Here is a 19,385-nt window from a genome sequence, read left to right as displayed (position 1 = left end):
AGTATTAGGGTCAGACCTTCATTACTCTCTTTGTTGTAAGTATGACTTGTCCTTTTTTTTTTTTTTTTTTTTTTTTAACAATGTCTCCTTTTTATGCCTCAATACATAAATTGAACAGCACACGTAAACATTGTTTCTATGCATTAACATGTTTGTGTTAATATGCAACGTAGCTGACAAATACTTACTCCAGTACAACAAATTATTAAAACCAGCATAAGTATTTCAATTAATCAATGATACTTAACTTTTGCCCCAGTCAATGAACCTTCTCTCACTTTATTTATCTTCTTTTTTTTTTTTTTTTAAATTTAGCGAAACAAATCCTGCTGTTGGGTATTTTCTCGGTAAAGTCGTAAGAAACAAAGATCTTTGATTTAAGGGGTTTTGAAACTGGCACACTACTAAAGTCAAAATGATTTTGTGTCAGGGTCAGAGAGGTTGATTTGTAAGAAGTAAACATACAAGGTTATGCTCAGTTCTAGCTCCCTGCTGCAGCCACATGGAGCCTGGAAAGCTTAACCTGGGTGTTTCAATAAGAGACAGAGAACTGCGGAGATCACAGCACCAGCACCGACTTCATCCAGATTGCTCAACTCTTGCCTCCTGCAGAGAAACTATAGGCAGCCACATTTCAGTTGCACAATCCTGACGCTTCAAGTAGAGTTTTAAAAAAAAGAAGAAAAAGAACATACAGCTCTCTTCGTTATTATCAGAAAACCAAGCTAAGTGAATCATTAGAGGAAGATGCACTTAAAGTAATATTTTGCAATGTGGACACATGCACAGAGAATTTTGAAGTTACTTCATACTGCATGTGACAGTGAAGGACAGGTGGCCATGTGAGGAACCACCTGGAACACTTACCTTGCTACTGGATCATTTATATTTTCTCTAAGGTAACAGAGAGAGGGGACAAACGGTACATCGACCTGTCTTATGTAACTCATCGATGCAGACTGGATGAGGGAGCAGAGATGTTTGCTCATTTCTGCCATTATTGCCTTGAGAACAGTCATTAACCTTTAGAGCACCACCTCACCTCTGCGTCAACTTGGCGTCAGTGCCATAGCTGGGCCCCAGTGTTAACAGCTTCCTGTGCTTTGCAGCGTTTTATTGAATTGCCCAAATTACAGCAGGGAGCAGTTTTTCTCTGTTTGTGTGTTGTACCTTGGCAAATGGGTTTTCTCAAGTCTCAAGTCAAGTCACTTTTTAAAATTTAGAGCCTTTTTTTTTTTAACTGTGTAGGATTTTAAATAATTGTCCAAAAACCTATTGTCATATGGTAATTATCACAGCTATGCTGTATCTAGTAAAGCTCAGAATGTGGGTTTAGTGTCAACACGATAGCAAAAGGATTTTCTTAGCTGAACTGGTGATCCTAAGTATTGAATTCTGCTGGGTGTACTGAGGAAGACAAGAACACTATGTCAGTGTCTCGTTTCAGGTTATTCTACTCCTGTGTGTAGTCTACATGTGCTTACTTGCATAGTGCATGTATTTTGAGAAAAGTGCTTCAAAATCTTACAGACTATGGACATTTTAGTCCCTAAACCTAACTCGATTTCATCTGTTTTATTTGTTTTGTTTATTTAACCTTTATTTTACCAGGTAAAATGAATTGAGAAAATTTTTTTTTTTTACAATGACCTGGCAAGAGGCCCCTGCAATTTAACAAAGACAAAAAGTAGACCCGTATGTCAAAGGATATACTGTGTTGGTTGGCTTCTTAGCCAGCAAGGTAAATAAATACATTTCATGGTTTCTAGGTTTATGAGTGCTGATTATGTCTTCTCTATTTGGAAAATTGTTCTTGTGAACGGAGATTGAATGAAGTCCATGCTTCACTGTTATAATATAAAACAGTGCAATATAATGTTATATTGCACTGTTATAATATTTGGGCTGCTCATGATTGGTGGCAGAGGGACTTTCAGAACCCTTTGATGACTCATAAGGATGATAAAATTTGCTTTCGATGGGTATTGTTGTCAGGCAAACCCAACAACATGATTCCCATTAGCTGACTCCTCTTTGCTAACTTGCTGTAAGTAAACACTCCATTTTGTAGTTCTAACATTTATTATGTGTGAATTACCTTTAAAGGGTTAGGCACCACCACTGCACGTAAAAGGCTCTTCATTCACCTTGTCCAACTTTGGAAACAAAACTCCGGTCACATACCTTGACCTGTACAAATTATCAGCCAGATTATCCAGTAGTGTGAGGGTTTATTGGTGATTCTCTGAAGCTGCTAACAAACTCATCAGGTGACAGAGTAGCTAAAACTAAGGCTAAAGTTGACAAACTTGATGGAAACTTTTAATATTTGTCTTCAAATATTAGTCTGACTCTTACAAATAAAATCTAATACTGCAATGAATGAATACAGTTTAACACATATAATCCAACCTATCAACAACAAACTGGTGTTAGCGTTTTTGCTAATATTTCTTCCTGCAACTAGCTAAAAAGTAAGTTTGTGGTCTCCTGCATTATGTATAGTGGAGGACAACCAACTCAACTTCTTGACCTTTGCAATTAAACCATCAAGGTACTAATAAAACACTGCATGTTGCTGAAATTTTTTATGAAGCTTACAACCAAATAAGCTAAGTTAAGTTAAGTAAGTGAATTTCTGCCTATTTGTGAAAGTTGCACATGTTTTTAACGGAGTGAGCTGATTACTATTCAAGAAGGATTTATTATTCAGTAAGACTGAACACAACAATCTTGAGCCCAATTACTGATATTAGTAACCCAAGTATGTTCGTTGGTATGCAACCTAATCCAAAACAAGGCAGCTCTGCTGTGACTTGTCACAGTTACGGTCAGTTATTCATATCTTTTTTAGAGGCACTAAAGGTAAACAGCAGTTATCCATAGCTTGAAGACTGAGTAGCCTTAACAGCATAATGTAAAAATGCATGTTTGCACCAAATAATTTAGCGCTTTAGTAATCTTTAAAATGTTCCTAATCTGGTGGGTTTAAAATGGAGGTGGCCCACCGTCCATCTCTTCTGGGAAGACTTCCCGCAAGTTTTGGGAGCGCGTTAATAGGGGGGTTTTACCCCTTCTTCCAGAAATGCTAGACAAGAAGGTTGGGCTCGTAGTTTCTCCTCTAATTCCTCCAAAAAGATGTTCCATCACGGATGTGGTCAGGACAATGTGCAGGCCGGTCAGGTTCCTCTACCAATAGTGGATGATGTAAGGAAGGTCAATAACAGTTAAAAGTGCTGACTGTAAGACACAACGTGATTGGCCAACATAAGTACAATTTGGAAGGGTCAGCAATGAAAATATATATTGAACTTGGCAGTTCAGCTAAGCTTTGGTCATTGTGTTTTGCCAACAATTCCTTTTTTTTGGGCTTTCTGGTACACAGAAATGATGAAACAGAGAAACCTTACTCCCACCGCTGTTGTAATATGTTGCAATATGTCAGTCAAATTCTGTGGGTTGGCTGGTTTTAATGTTTAAACATACATTTAAACGAGCAACGCTTGTGTTTTTGTGCTTACATATAGTGAAGATTTAAGCCACACGGTGCAGGCTATGTGCTGTTGCCTAACACGGTGTTATTGAAAGAACTGTGCTTTAATATTTTTCGATGCTTGAGGGATATGTAGTGTAACTTCCGTAGGCCAGTCACAAATCATTTCTGCTGTCTTCAATTAAACACACACACATGCACACGCACCTCTCCAAAGCTGTCAACATAATGTTCTCCTCCACTGCAGGCGTCACAGCACCTAAGCGAAGCTTTAAAAGCCTCAAATTGGCAGCAGAGGAAATGAAAGGGCCTTAACACTCTTGTTTACTCAATAGTCATACCTGGTCAAGAACAAACAAGCAAAACTGCACATTGAAGAGATGGATGGTCGGGATGGGCGAGGGAGGGATGATTGAGGAGTGGCGTGTGCATGTCCATACACTTTCTGTTTACAGATTTTTTGTTCCTGCAGAGTTTCATTTGTCATTAATGAAATTGTTTGGATTCATGACCAGTTGTCATCCAGGGGGAGTAGGAAGAACGATGACGTGAGTTTTGTCATGTGCGGCACGCTGAGCATGGCTGGACGATCACGTTTTGGTGCGTCTCCGCTGTGTCTAAACGAGGTGGTGACTGTGTCACTTTCCTCTGCAGGCATATGGTTGTTGCGCTGTGGGCTTTTTGGAGATCAGCAAAATCTGAATATGAATCATCACCTCTCGTACAAAATAACACACACGCATACAAAGCAGGTAAATGCGTCACGATGCTGTTTATTTACAGGACAAGGGGACTGTTTGTCCGCAGTGATATTGGTTGAAAGAGGCATTCTAGCTGCAGGGATCGCTTGCAGAACACTGCTTATGCATATGTGGGTTTTTATCATATACCTGTAAATATCTGTGCATCCTGCTTAATCACATTGCTTTAGTAATGTTTGTTTAAAGCCCATAGTTCTGCACAGCTTTCACCATTCCCTTACTGCCAAGCTTCTCTTCACACATCCTCATTTTCCAGTGACCTGCAGTCCATTGACTCAGACGTTACACACATGACCAGTGCATCCTGTTATTGTGGTGACACTTGCTTCCATATTGCTCTTTAAGTTGCAATTGCTGCTGTTTTCTATTTTCAAGGGGCTTTCAGTCTCGTCCAACCTATTTGGTATAATTAACTCCTTGCGCCAGCTGTTTTGCATGCTTTAGCTTTTTACTGCAAACCACATATAATTGATATTACAGCTCAGTGTGTTTGCAACTCATGCTAATGTGATGACTGTTAACACTGTAATGCTACAGTGGCATTTTTTTCTTTTTTCTTTTGGGTAACTGGATATGACATAAAAATGAATATGACTTACTCAGTCAGTAATAAGGCTTTGGGAGTTGCTTTGGCTACCTTAGAGCAAACTTCTAAAGAAGATAACAAACACAATGTTCTGTCAGTTTATCAGCTTAAACATTTCTAGGGCTAATGTCTCAGCAAGTTCTTGTCTTAAAAAAGTGCCAACAAGGACCATTTTCAATCAATTTGAGTCCCATTTAGTCTCCCTTTAGCAGTCTTTTATCTTGCAAACCAAAGCTAAAAGTAGTAGAAGTTAGGAACGGAGGAGGAATGAATCAAAGTGGAGCTACTCCTGTAGAGACAAGTAGAATGACAGGCATTGTTAGCAGAGCCCTCACAAAGGTTTGAGATAAATATTTACTGTGCAAGATAGCTTGGCCTGAAATATACTCACTGCCTGACACACATACACACACCAGACAGTCATCCACACCTATGCTCATCTGTGCATGCCAGCACAGTCGCTCTTCTTTTGAGTGTATAAATCACACTCCAGGTTATTCCTCCTTAAACGCAGTGCAGCACCGCCACATACAAGGCAACATGCAGGGACTTCAAATAGAAGGACAGTTTTTCCTCTCCACTGGTGCCAAGTGCTGCTCCAGGAAAATGACTGGGTTCCTCTCTCTATAATATTGTGGTCTTAACCTAACGTTAGGGCTGGGCGATATGACGATACATATTGTTTGGACGATTAAAAATGTCTATCATTTCATATAAGGCTCTTGTTTACGCCACAATAAGGTGCTTTACGGCAGTATTTTACGTCAAGATGCGCTTTATGGCATGCACGCTGCAATATATAAACAAACATGGAGGAAGACGGTAGCAGACGTGTTTTAGAGCAGGATAATTCACCAAAAGATGACTAGCCAACCAAAACTGATGTGCTTGTTCATAAAAGAGGGGAAATTTCTGTCGCATGAATGCAGTTTGGATTTAAAAAGACCGACGTGGAAGCGACAACAGACTAGCTCACAGTCCCAACATTGCTCTAAATGCTCACGCTAACAATTGTCGGTTCAGGTTAGCTGGCATGGGAGGAACATTTATTATTTAAAGTCCACTTGGAAGCAGAGGATGGAAGCTTTTAGTCACTAAATGGAGGTTCTTTTCACTTTCTTGTTGGGTGATGAAAAGTTGCGTCTGAAGAGATTTAAGCCTCACGCAGAGCTGGCTGTGACTGATGCAGATGTTTGGGGTTTTTTGTTGCAATGCAAAATTGAATTCACTTAAAAATGAATGGGCTTGATAAAAAAGTTGTTTTGGAAGTACAATCACATGCATTTAACTTTCTAAATGACTCTGGGAACATGTTTGCATATTTTTTTATATAAGCTTTTGCCATCAGTGTCCAGAAGTTATGGTGCAACATTAACATTTATTTAGAGTTGTGCTGCTTATCAATGTTAGGACCGAAGTTTAACACATACACACAAACACACACACACACACACACACACACACACACACACACACACACACACACACACACACACACACAAATGCCAAACAAACATAACAATTTCCACAAAGCACAAAGAAGCCTGATATATTTTTAATAGAAAGTTAGCCATTAAAGTAGCACTATGTAACTTTCTGACCTTAAATATGTTTCTAACTCCAGTGAATGAATCTTATGGTTGACAAACTACCTGAAGGGAGGCTTCTCACTTTAAAGTTTTTGCTCTCGTTCACATTTGAACCTGTCTGAATAGATTCTTGACACTAATGAGATGCAAGGCGAACGATTCCACTTCTGGCTGAATTTTGCAGCTTTGACACAGCGAAGCAAGAAGAAGAAGCAAATGTTACAACAGCAGCTCTGCCAGTCAGCTGCCTCTCTTTAAGATGGCATAACAACTTCTTGTGTTTCACTTCGTTTGTCCATCCATGCCAAGAGACGCCAAGCTGGTGCGAACTGGCCTTCTGGGAAAAGACTTTACTCAGAAGAGAAGACCCCACCTGCTTTTCCTATCGCTCATATATCACCATACTCAGTGTGTTTATGTGTCTGTGTGTGCGAGAGTTAACAGAAAGAGGCTAAACCTGTGGACCAGCATTACACAAAGACAGAAATCTTGCTAATTCATATCAGTGAGCATTGAAAGCATGTGAGCGTATGGGAGGTACAGAGACTCAATGAGGTAGAATTTCCAAAAATCCCTTTAGTCCAGTTGGCTTCAACTCCGTCTTGTCCACTGATAGGATGTCCCGTGACAGCTTTTAGAGGAGCAACCACTTTCTGTTGCACAAAGATGCCGCCTGATAAACATCGCTGACAGTTGCTGCGAAACCAGTCGTGGATGTTATAAACTGAGTGTTTATGTGACATATTGGCAATGTATACTGAACGTCTCCTTAAGATGTAGTTTGTCTTTTAAACCCGGAAAAGATTCATTTTGCAGAATGTACTGTTTATAGATTTTAATGAACGTCTTTATTGATGCTCAAAAAAATCATTTTTTTCCCTCTTATCTTTAGTGTTTTGGTCAAAGGTTAAGAAGCAACCTGGGGAGGCTCTGACTCAGGAATTTGTAGGAAAACCTTTGCAATTTTCATTCAAATGGTTTGGGATAATTACCCAGATGCTCCTTCTTTTACATAACTGAACACTGCAGTCCTCTTCTCTCACCACTGTCCGGCATGTAAAGGCCGATCTGTTTGGCTGACAGGCAAAAGAACTGGTTGTTCAGTCATTGTTCAAGGGCAGGCTGATCTAAAAATACTCTGATGTGAAGTAGCACATGGGACGGTGGATGTAGTTCTCCCACAAATGTGCTTTTTTTCCCCCCACTGACTCTGCAGTACTGGTCTGTCTGTCAGTTCCTGTCCCTACACATTCCAGCTCCTCTGTGTCCCGTGACACCCATTCATGCTTTCCCACCATGCTGCTGTATAATCTGCAGCACTATCTATAGCCTCTAATACAGGCAGAAACTACAAATGATGTAAAGGAATCTTTTTGGAAATGCAACGCCCTTGCACTTCATTTAAACCTCACTTTTGAGATTTCCTACCAAAGTACAACTTCCTTCCAATGCACAGTTTCAGTCTATATCATATGCATATGTACGTGTTACACACTCGAGCACTTTCCTGTTAAAGCTTGTTGCATAGCTGTTTTTGCTGCAATGGGTGTGATTGACAGCGGCAAAGTCGGACATAAAAAAAAGTGTGTGTAAGAGTAATAAATCTGCACACTTGTCTTTTAACACCAAACAATCTTCTCTTGGCAGCAAGCCTTGGAGAGCAACATATGGAAATTTACTGTTGAATATAAAGGAAAAATTCATTGTTCTCGGCGTATGAACGTTTAAAACGAACAAGAAGCTTCCACCAAGTACTTAAAATCAACACTGATTTCATTTAGCTGTAGCTTGTATGTCAAACAAAGGCTTCTCTTTTTGTGAAAGTGTTCAACCTGTCTAATAACTGATACCTGCCTCCATCCCAGTAACCTGCTCTTCTTATGTCTTACACAAACATTGAAGGCCTTTTTGTGCACTGGTCGGTTAAGCACAGCACATATAGTTGTTTGCTTTTTTTTTTTTTTTTTTTTTTAATCAATATAACTTAAGTAAACACAAGAGTAGTAGTTTAAACAAACCAAAGTTTAAATTTTACATCTTAAAATAATCTCTTTTAACCCTTCCCTGTCTAGCATCATGTCAAACCAAAAGGTGTTGTGGCCACCATGTTCAGCAAAAACTATTTGTATAAATTTTAGTAATTTTGCTGTCTTTTTTAAGCGAAAGAGCTTGTTTGAGATTGGCTCCTGACTTTTTCTAGTCTAAAGCAAGCATTAACAGCAAAAGGAAATTTATTGTTCCAGTCATAATACATATTGGTCTGTATCAGCCAGCTCCCCATCATCATTTTTATTTGTATTCATTTATGGGCACAGAAACAACTCTATATAAATATGCTCAGTAGCAGCATGGTGGCCAATGAGATTTGTCTGAGTCACTATGATTTCCAGTAGAATCACTTACAAATCACTTTTACAAATCACTTCTGCAAAAATTAGAATGACATAATCAGGTGCTTCTGGTCTGAGATGATTTTTTTTTTTCAAAGTTGAAAGTAAATCCTCAGGAAGAGCTCTCTTAATTTTCCTCCCTGTGCATTTCCAACAGTTTTTTCTGTTTGTTCTTATTGGAGGTTTGTTTCCAAATATGTCAGTTTTTCCTGACACCACTTTATTTTTTATTTTATTTTATTATATTTTATTTTTTTTGCAGGTTTTTAAAATCACTGATGTGCTTTGACAAAGAAGTAAAATGTGTTTGAAAGGAAATGGCATCTTCACAAGTGCCAAAAAAGTCAAGTTGTTGATGAAACAATAAAAGAAATGTACTCATCAATATGTCCTTGTAGGATTTATTTTATTTTAAAATTACAATTAATAAAGGTGGATGATATACAGAAGTCCACTCAGTGGTATGGAGTTTTAGTCTGCAAAGCTTTAGTTGGTTCATTGTTATCTATTGAATCCAGCTAGGAAACCAGAATAGCAATCCTCTTTTGTCTCTGTGTTTGTGATTGTATTTTTTTGGAAATGGATTCAGCTTGTTCCAGCTCACTATAATTAACTCTTTCATGTCACCATCCATAGCAATTTAGATTTGCCTGCCTGTTCAATCAAATTTTAACTACTGCAGACTCAGAATGTAGCTTTAGATTTTGGCATTTTCTTAACACAAGAGCTTTTAGGTCTTTTGTGTCTGTACAAGTTAATGCAAAATGAGCTATTTTTCTATTCTACTCTACAGTCGTTTAGCAGATGCTTTTCTCCGAAGCGACTTACATCTGAGAGTGAGAACAACACAAGCTACAAATCAAACAGTAGGAAACATCATAAGCTGTATTTCTAGTACATTTTTTGCAACATAAAAGCAATAGTTGTAAATGCGATTTTCAGGTGTGTCCATTGAATAGTGTTTAGCGCATTAACCTGAAGTCTCTGCAATTTTTATAAAATCTCGCGAGAGGAACGAGATTTTATGAAAATCACTGTTGTTTGTTCCACACTGCTATCTTTACCAGAAATTAAATGACCCCCAATGTCATGTAGGGACACATAAATGCAAAAAAAGTGTTTCCATTACACTTTTGCGATATGTTTCGATATCAAAACGTCTGAAAACTCACATCATTAGAGTGTAAAAACTTTTGAGCAACATTTTTCGAAATGTAGGTGTTTCCATTAGCTTTTTTTTTTTATTGCGATATGTAGTTTTTGAGCAGTTCTAGGTGTAATGGAAATGCACCTATAAATAAGTGCTGTTCAGACTGCTGCATGTCCGGGGGGGTCTTCCCTCCCTGCATGACCCCTTTGATAAAATAGAAGAAACAATTTATCCCACAATATAAACTTGAGCGCAATTTATTCATTTAAACAAATGCTGGCAAAACTCAAAAACTGTCAGCTGGTGGTGTTTGGTTTGAAATGTCAAACATGGGAAAGTATAATGACCAGTTTTAGCATTATTATGACATTTAGAACATGATTATGTACAGAAAACAGTGCTGAACAAATGATTGAATTGGACTACCACTGACTATGACTGCAGCCAGTGTGACACTAGCTGACAGCGCTGATGCCCCCCATGAAGAAACCATTTTCAGACTTTTCAAAACACCCTAGAAGCCCACAGTAGGCAAGCGTTCAATACTCTGAGATAGATTTCTTTGGGTGTGGTATCATTTTAACCTAGTTGCCATCCTCAGATGTATTGCAAAGTCAGACACAGTGGTCAAACCATAAACATATCTTCATAACTGATAGACTTTCTGGCGTCACAGAAAGGAATTAAATGAGGTGACATGTGAGCTGCCCTTCCAGTTTTCTTACTCCAGCTGTCTTGATGCTGAATCTCAGCTCATGTTGCAGTTTTCTACCCCTTAGCTCACTTGCCTGTTGGTAGGATTAAATGATTTAATGGAATCAAGTATAATAATGGTGGTGGAGAATTTCTGAGGCTAGTCGCTGGCATTAAAACTGCTGCCATTGTGGAAAAACTGTGGGGTTGCAGAGGCCTCTTTATCCCTAATTCTGCAACAATTTGCTTCATGCAATGTGTGGGTCACAGTTAGTGACTAGTTGAAAGACGTCTCAGTTTGCAGGTTGGAATCAGATTTATTTTTTTGCTGTTGTAACCTGAGTAAAACTCTAATTAGCACGTTTTCAGCCCTGGGGCTTTGGAGATGCTTGTGCAGTGATAAGCAGCATGAGGATTTCTCTCAATTATCACTGTTTCTGTAACAAGTTTGTACATATTGTCTATGCAGACAATTTTTGCCTCCACAAATTTTGTCTTCCCTGTATGGCTGGTGTGTTTTCCCAGTTTTGTGGGATTTCCATTTAGTTTAAACACACTGCAGCATCTGATTCCTTTAATGCCTGTCTGCCTCATTTCTTTTCAGACTAGATATATTTTAAGCATCCAAACTGACCAGTGGACTCACGTCACAGCACTGTAACCTGCCCCATTTCATGTGGAATCAGTGGTGGCATAAAAATGACACACCCACACACTCGATTTATGAGCAGAGAACTGAGTGGCTTTCAATTTTAGGCTGACCTCGATTGAGGGCACATAGACCCAGACTCTCCTAATTACACACAAGCAGCCATGGAACAGTAAAATGACTGGAAACGGGACTGCAGAGGCAGCCTCGTCTTAATCTCTAGATTTAAACCATCCGTCTGCAAGAGAAATGGAAAGTCATTATTATATCGATTTGAGCACATGGAGAAATGATGCGAGGAAATTAATGAGATCGATAAACAAAGCGCCAATAGAGGATCAAACCGATAGACGGAGTCGCTTGAAGCCAATATCTAAGCAGGGCAACCGGGAGAGGAAACATTTAATTGTATCATGTGATTCAGTATGTCATGGTGATGCAGTCATGAAGCTTTTGTCTTTTTTTTTTTCCTCCTCGTGCATAACTCCCCATGTCTGTGTTGGTGAAAGGTCATTATTAAGTGAATGTTATCCACATGATTACAGTGCCTTCCTTTTTGTTGTTTTGTGTGCCTGCCCTCAGCAGTGTGTGTGTGTGTGTGTGTGTGTGTGTGTGTGTGTGTGTGTGTGTGTGTGTGTGTGTGTGTGTGTGTGTGTGTGTGGTCCATGGCAAAGCTCCAGTGTGTTTCCAGCCTGAATGCTCTGGTCCAATGGCTTGTTATTGTTGCTGTTTTTCGAGCTGCTCCGCTTTGCTTTGGGCCACCGTGGCTTGGCCGGCTGGCGGCCACCGTCTGTGCTGGCTGGGGACTAAATATAGCTCACTGCACCAGGAAGAAGGCAAGCTGGGAAGAGAAGGAGGGGAGTAAATATAGCGTACCCTCTTGCAATTAAAGAGTCAAGTACTGCTGGGAAATTTTAGGCGAAAACGCAGGGAACTCTCTCTAAGCCTTCTCTCTTTAGAGGCTTTGTGATTTTGGCTGAATGCTGCTGGAGTTCCTTTGTCATGAGTCATCACGTTTTGCAGATTTAAACCCAGTTTGAAGAGCATTTGCTTTTCTTTTTTTTTTTAAATGGCGCTTATAATCCTACTTGTAGTTAAAGCTGCACAAGTCACAATTTGCACTTCTTCATTCCCACTTTCATAAAACTTTTGAACACAAAATACCTCACAGAGAGACATGGCAGTCGTTCTGCATGCAGTAATTACACCTAAGACATTAATCTGAACATCTACATGATCTAGAAGCACCTGTCTTACTGGTCTAGATAATTTGTGTCAGACTATAGGATAACTGTTCTAAATCATGTCTGACTGCACAATATTGAGTCAGCATGTTCATTCTGCATCATTTCATCATTTTACTCATTCTGTTTGGTTGGTTTCAGACTGCACTCCTGAACTTCTGCACTGTAAAAGAAAATGGTTTCTTGAATTTTTTAGCATGAATATTTTCCAACAAACATCAACATTTAAATAAACATAATTTCTACTTTTAAAACGAGTACACAAACAACAAAATAACTCCTTCTCTAATGACAGTGGATCTCAACATGACTCTTCAGACATTTATCTTATTTTAATTACTTCCCGACAGGCATTACATTACAGTTTACATTAACTTCTTAAAGATTTAAATAGTAGAAAAAAAAAAAAGAAAAAAAAAATCCCCTGTTACATCACAACAAGGTTGAATTGAAATATTTTCACGTCTTCATTGAGCTGACTTTATATGCAGCCAGATCTTAGGCTCTCTTAGTGAACAGAAACAAAACAAAACTATAAGTAAGCAGCGTTGCATAGTACCTGAGTACAGGAGAGAATATGAGTGGAGATTTGTGTTTAACACACAACTACAATGTCACTTCTGTTCAGTTTAGTATTTGTGTAGCGCTGTTTCACAACAATATGAACAACTTGTAATTCTACATATATTACCAGCAGATTGGGAAGAGGTTTTGTTTTCTTCTGCACACACACACACACACCACCCACCGTACCCCTCTCTCTCTTCACAACAGTATCTGCACACTGCAACGCTGGTAGGCTTTGCAGTTTGCTCAGCTCTTGACATTGCATAAGTGTACAATGTTATCACTACCTCAGTGGTACAGACTGTTATACTTCTTTTTATACACACTTAGAGCATTTCTTTTATTTTTTTTAAATTGATATTTCTCATTAAATTATACTTATACAACTAATATTGATTCATTTGTTGTTGTTGTTATTGTTGTTATTGGACTTGTACCGGGCCATGTCATAACTTTTGTTTCATGTTTTTAACATGTGTAAAATGACCATGAAAAATCTTTGAATCCTTGAATGCCTCTTCTCACTATCCTAAAATAACAACTTTTTCCCCCTGATTTACTTGCATAGGCTGATGCAACTTGTACCTAAATTGTATGAATAAAGGGACTGGAAGTCTCACAAATTGGTTATAAAAATCTGCTTTAAACGTGCTGTGAACACACATAACAGACATTGTTGGTCAAAATGAGTAATACATCAGATTAGACATCTATTTTAACTAAACATAAACAAATAAATTTCATTTAGATTAAATTCCAGTGAATTAATGCAAGGATAGTTCCTCTCTCATTGTAAGGTACTTTAGTCGAACTAATGAAGTGAAAATGTAAATACTTAAAACTGTTCCATAATCTTTTAATTGCTTTTAATTATTAGGTTTTACTTTTTAAAAATGAAAAAAGGGAGAGAGAAAAGATGGTTCAAAATCTGCTTTTGGATAGTGTAGGTTCAATGACAATTTTCTCTTGTTTTTTTGTTTTTTTTTTACAGCAATTACCCAACACCACATACCATTGGTGTCAGATCATTATAAGAAATTGAATATTTTGGCATAAATCGGCAGTCTAGCCTCACAAATTATGGCACATATAAATATTTAATTATACTTTGCTTAGAAATATTTCTTTGCTTCAAAATGTACAGTGAATCCACCAACTTGCATAATGCTATTTGTCTTTTCCGGTTAATCTAATTATGTACTTGTTGCTAAACAAAGTTGTTTATTTAGGCTAGTTCTGTTTTTCATGTAGAGGATTTAAACCCCCTCCTCCCCCTCCCTCTCCACCATATTTATCTTGTAAGCTACAAGTACCTCATGTAGAGCAGGTTGAGCTCAAGATATTGTTTCACCCGGTCATTCTGACAACTAGATTTGATCAGAATGGTGTAGAAGGCACAGCGTATATAAGTCAGACAGATGGTTGCATTCATGGCTTGTGATGTCATTCTCACTTAAACAGAGGGGCAGAATAACCAAGTCTGCATCCCTGTTTATCCCATCACTGCTTAAACACAGTCAGGAAAGACGCGGAATGAATCAGTGGGGACATTTCTATACATATTAGTGTGCTCACATATGTGCTCTGAAAAATATGACATATGATCAGGAGCTCTAGCATGCTTTAGCAGCAGGAGTCCAAACACTTCCTCCCTCCTGTTCCCTTTATCAATTTCTCCTGTTTGACTGTATTTTATTTTTAAGTTGTCCAGTTTGGGGTCACTGTGTGCCAGAGTTGATACGCAGATACTATAATCTCTATTATATTTTATATTTAACCTGATAAACAAGAGACGCTGTGTATACATGTCATAATATTTATTCCTTCTGCATATCTAAGTTATTGTTTATTCTAACCGAATGGTTTCCCCTTTCTCTGTTTCTTTCTTGTTTCTTTCTTCCTCCAGAATGCTGATGTCAGTGGGTCGTCTTTGAGGAGACAATCTGGTACCGCTCAGAGCGCTTCAGCGCTCCTCCTGTTCCTATCCTGACAGCCAATCATATTGAGAGAGCAGCTGGAGCCGACGCAGCCCTGAAGCACTTTGACAGACAATGATGGAAAACTTTTTTTTTTCTTTCTCATCGCTTTCATCTAGTTGGTTGAGGAAACCAACAGGGATGTGTGCCAAATGACATTTTTAAAAAGTTATTTGCTGCTCTCATTCCTTGAATGAAAGCCAATGAGAGGAAGGTACAAAATGGAGAACAGTGTTTTTGTTTTTGTTTTTTTTTTCCTAATTGAAGATCTCTAATGACAGAGTACAAATGTGGCTGATTAGAGTGTGAAAAAGAAAATTTTATAGAAATGTAAATCAGCTCTAAAAGTGCCTCATTTTCAGGTTGTAGCCATTTTACAAATACCTTCAAGCTTAAGGTTCTATTTTTTTCATGTTCTGTTTGATTTAGTTACAAAAAGAAGAAAAGGAAATACAGCAAAAGGTGCTGACCAAGATGAGTAGCTTTTTTGTGGGTTTATGCTGCGTTCATGTCATATGGGATGGATAAAAGAGGTTGGAAAGCTTGCTTTGTTTACAAGCTGTAGGTTACTGTTGCTCAGCTAGACTGCTCATAGCAACCATGAAGTTATGTTGGCAACTGGCTTACAGTATCCATAATTTAATTCAGCCCTGTTTCCAACAAATATGCTGGTGTGCCATTTGCAAGATGGCTATATGACATTTGGTCTGCAAAACTTTTGTTGATATAAAAAGAAATCAGAAAAACATTTTTTTCTGAATAGAGATTTAAACTGGGCAGACACAATATAAATGTTCACCTTCGAGATCAGATAAAAGCACTCTGATGAGAGCATCACACCTTTGAGTGACTAAATATAACCATTAAACTACAGTGTATTCTTACTGAGACATGCAGATTCACATTAAGCAGAAAAACAGATCTGATGATACCCCTGCCCCTCTTTACTTTTGAGTATAAAAATAAATTCAGGGCATACTTTAAAATGACTGCATTATTAAATAAAACTTTCAGAAGTTTTTTCTTTTCTATCGCTGTCAATGCTAATTCAGGCAAAGGAAAGCTGAAAAGAATTGTTAAGTCAAAAACGTCGCATTGCAGTAACTCCAATAAGACACAAACGCAGCTAGCATAAAATATACAAAAAACGGTACTAGTCATCTTCTAGCCTTCTTTTCTACTGTGAGAAATATTAACATAGATGCTGCTAGCTTACTCCTCATTGTTGGATTGTGTTTAAACCCTCTTGGTGTTTTTTTCCGCTCGACTTCTTTTTCCTCGCCGCTTCTTTTTATCAATGAGCCATAAATGAAAGTATTAAAAACACAGGCTTGAAACAAAATGGTGCTTGTAACAAGGAATAGAGTAGCTTTTTAGCTAGTTCAAAGCCATCTGGATCAGATTAACATATTAGCATCGTGCCAGGACATAAATTCACTGTCCTGCTGACCACAGCTCAGGCTTTTGGATCCCTGATATAGAGCCAAGCAATCCCATTAACGCTGTTAGCTTCAGACACTCACTTAATCCTCTTCATCTCAGGATGCTAGATAACATACGGTACATACAGCTGAGGATAGACATCCTATCATTAGCCATGCTAATGCTAGCCTTGTAGCAGTCAGCACACTGCTTTTAGCACCTAGAAATGTGTCAGTTCTCATTTAATTTCTGTCTGTATAAAATACATTAACTTGTCGGTTTGTTTTCTGTTAATTATTTTTTTGAGCACCAAGTATTTTTTAATGAGTCATTTTTGTATTTAAACTGATCAAATTGAAAGTGCTTTGGTCCTAAATCCTACTTTAAGACTTTGTTTTCATCCCTTTCCTTCCCTGTCTTTTGCTTGGCTCTTTCCTTAATCCTTGCTATGCATCAGCACTTAAGTGCCTGTCTGTCGTATTTTTCTGTCTCTGCCCCCGTTTTAGCATATAGCACCAATGCAGTTCTAGCAGAGTATATCAAGTGTATTTTTGTGTCTACTTATTTGCTGTACAGTTCTTGTTAAATAACTTGTGTGACAATGATCTGACTTGACTGACAGTCTTGGCCCTAATCTTGGGACCTTTGTGCTTTGCTGGTATCAAATGACTATCGTTTGCAGGGCAGTGAGTGCCAAAACACGAGAACAACCAAACTGAGCTGTTCTCCTCTCTGACAGCACCTCAAAAAGCAACCATCAGCTCTCAAGTCTGGACTCATTGCCTCGTTTTGTGTTTAAGATGTTTTTTTTTTTCTCTCATTCTCCCACTGTTTTCCTTTGCAGTAAGGAGAAAGAACTGTTAACATATCTCGCCTCGCAGTCATCTCATGTGACTCTCCGAGATAAAAAAAAGGTCGTTGCAGAGACTTGCATATACTTTAACCTTGAATTTGCCTATGACTTTGACCAGAGGCTCTAAAAAAATGCATGGAGGAAGAAAACGCCACAACGGAGAACAACTACATAAGACTTCAAGTCAAAAGTCGAAATAGGTGTGTGTATGTGTAGCTCAAAATTGCACTCATGTGTTTGTCTGCCTGCTTGGTAAGTTCATGAACTTACTCCGTCTAGTCACATGACTTTTGGTGGCCTACAGCGCAACAATACAGCTTTATAATGAGCAGACCGGGACCTCTCGTTGGAATTACCCCTAATTGTGGTAACTAATTCAGAAATGGAAAAAAATAAAACAGGAGAAGACTCGGTACGTTAATCCAAGATGACTTCTTTCCAAGAGACTGGCAGCCAAACACATGGGGTGAAATATTTATAATGTATTTTGGAGATGTTCTCATATTTTAACTCAGAAAATTTCAGCCAAATGCTTAAAGGTACGTTTAGTCTGAAGAGGAAGCACACAAACAGGCTTGCTTTCAGTCTCCACAAGCAGACTTTGTTACTCTGCCATTTAGAGCCACCTTCGAGCCCTTGGGGGGGGGGGGGGGGGGGGGGGGGCAATTAAAGTGGCTGTATGATTTCATTCATGCGTTGTTTGCCAATTTAAACATGCTCATGTGCAGGATGGCAATGCTGCTGCTATTCTGGTTCACCTATTCCTCCTGCCTCCTTAAGGCACGGTACTGAATGAGAATATTGTGACATTTGCCATTGATGTAGACGGTTGTACTTCTGTTGCTTGAAGAAAAAGAAATCTTACTAAAAAGTTCTTTTAAAAAAAATGTCATACAACAAAAGGACTTGTGTCTTTTGTATTCCCCGCTGAGTTTTGAGTGATGATTGGGAATTATAATTGTCAGAATGATGGCCAAAGACAGCAAAGCTCCTGAAGAGAAGGAGGTGGAAGACAATCTGCAATTTACTGTCTGAGCAAAGTGTGAACATCTGCATCAAGTGCCAGAGTCACAGACGGACTCGTGCCTCTTTCACACTTGCTTGTATTGGCTGCAGCCACGGCGCAGATGTCACACAGTAATGTGGAAAACAAAATGGCCTCATTGTTCTCCGCAGAAGTCTTTTGAACTGTGTAAGTCACATCCACCACTCCCATTGATAAAATCATTTGCACTCAATGTTGGCAGCTCGCCCGAAGAGTTAATCGCTCATTTTACCGAGAATTTGACCGACATGGCATTCGTAGGGTGAGCTCAAAAGACTTCCCTCTTGCTCGTAATTGATACTATCCTTTTGCAGCACTTGGATTAATTAAATAAGCCTTTACGAGCATGATAAATCCGTGCTTCTCTCAGGTCTTGTTAACTCAATGCAACTGTATTTATAGAGCACTTTAAAACAGTGCAGATCAGGCAAAGTAACCACATAAAACAATTATAACACAAGAAAATGTAAAATACATTCATTCATTCACTATCCCTAACCGCTTAGTCCAATTAAGGATCGCGGGGAAGCTGGAGCCTATCCCAGCAGTGTTTGGGTGAAAGGCAGGGTACACCCTGGACAGCTTGCCAGTCCATCGCAGGATGTAAATTACATAAAATAAGTTAATTAAAAACAATTAAATAAACAGCCTTTTAAACACAATTAAAAACCAAAAAGGAAAAAAAAAGGGTTTTGAGAGAGGATTAACATGTTTAGGATCCTTATACACAGATGGAACTTGAGCCAGAGTGGGTGCAACTATACACTGAGTGAGATGCAGCAGGAATTAGTAGAAATGAGAACACACACTCAGTCCAGGCATGCACCTGCAGCGTGGACAATAAACAGCCTTCCAGCACCTGTATAACAGAAGGAGGCCCCACACCTGAAGGATACTGAAACCTCCTCTGTCGCATTCTTCTTTATGTCTCATATTCCCTGAGCTTTTGTTGGTGCACTGTACATCT

General features: G+C 38.7%; 1 protein-coding gene across 1 annotated transcript in view; it reads left to right on the top strand.

Moving 5' to 3' along the window:
* LOC306768874 (insulin receptor substrate 1-B) overlaps positions 1–18,194 on the top strand; it is a 46,221-nt gene extending 28,027 nt beyond the window's left edge. Inside the window, exon 4 of the mRNA XM_079257339.1 lies at positions 15,029–18,194. Within this exon, the coding sequence (XP_079113465.1) occupies positions 15,029–15,036 (8 nt within the window). The 3' untranslated portion in view covers positions 15,037–18,194. The remainder of the gene's footprint in view (positions 1–15,028) is intronic.
* The last annotated feature ends 1,191 nt before the right edge of the window (positions 18,195–19,385 follow it).

This window comes from Telmatherina bonti, assembly GCF_933228915.1.
Source record: "Telmatherina bonti genome assembly, chromosome: 18".
Taxonomy (NCBI): domain Eukaryota; kingdom Metazoa; phylum Chordata; class Actinopteri; order Atheriniformes; family Telmatherinidae; genus Telmatherina; species Telmatherina bonti.
The sequence above is the reverse complement of the archived record's forward strand: the minus strand, read 5'-3'. Positions and strand labels throughout refer to the sequence as shown.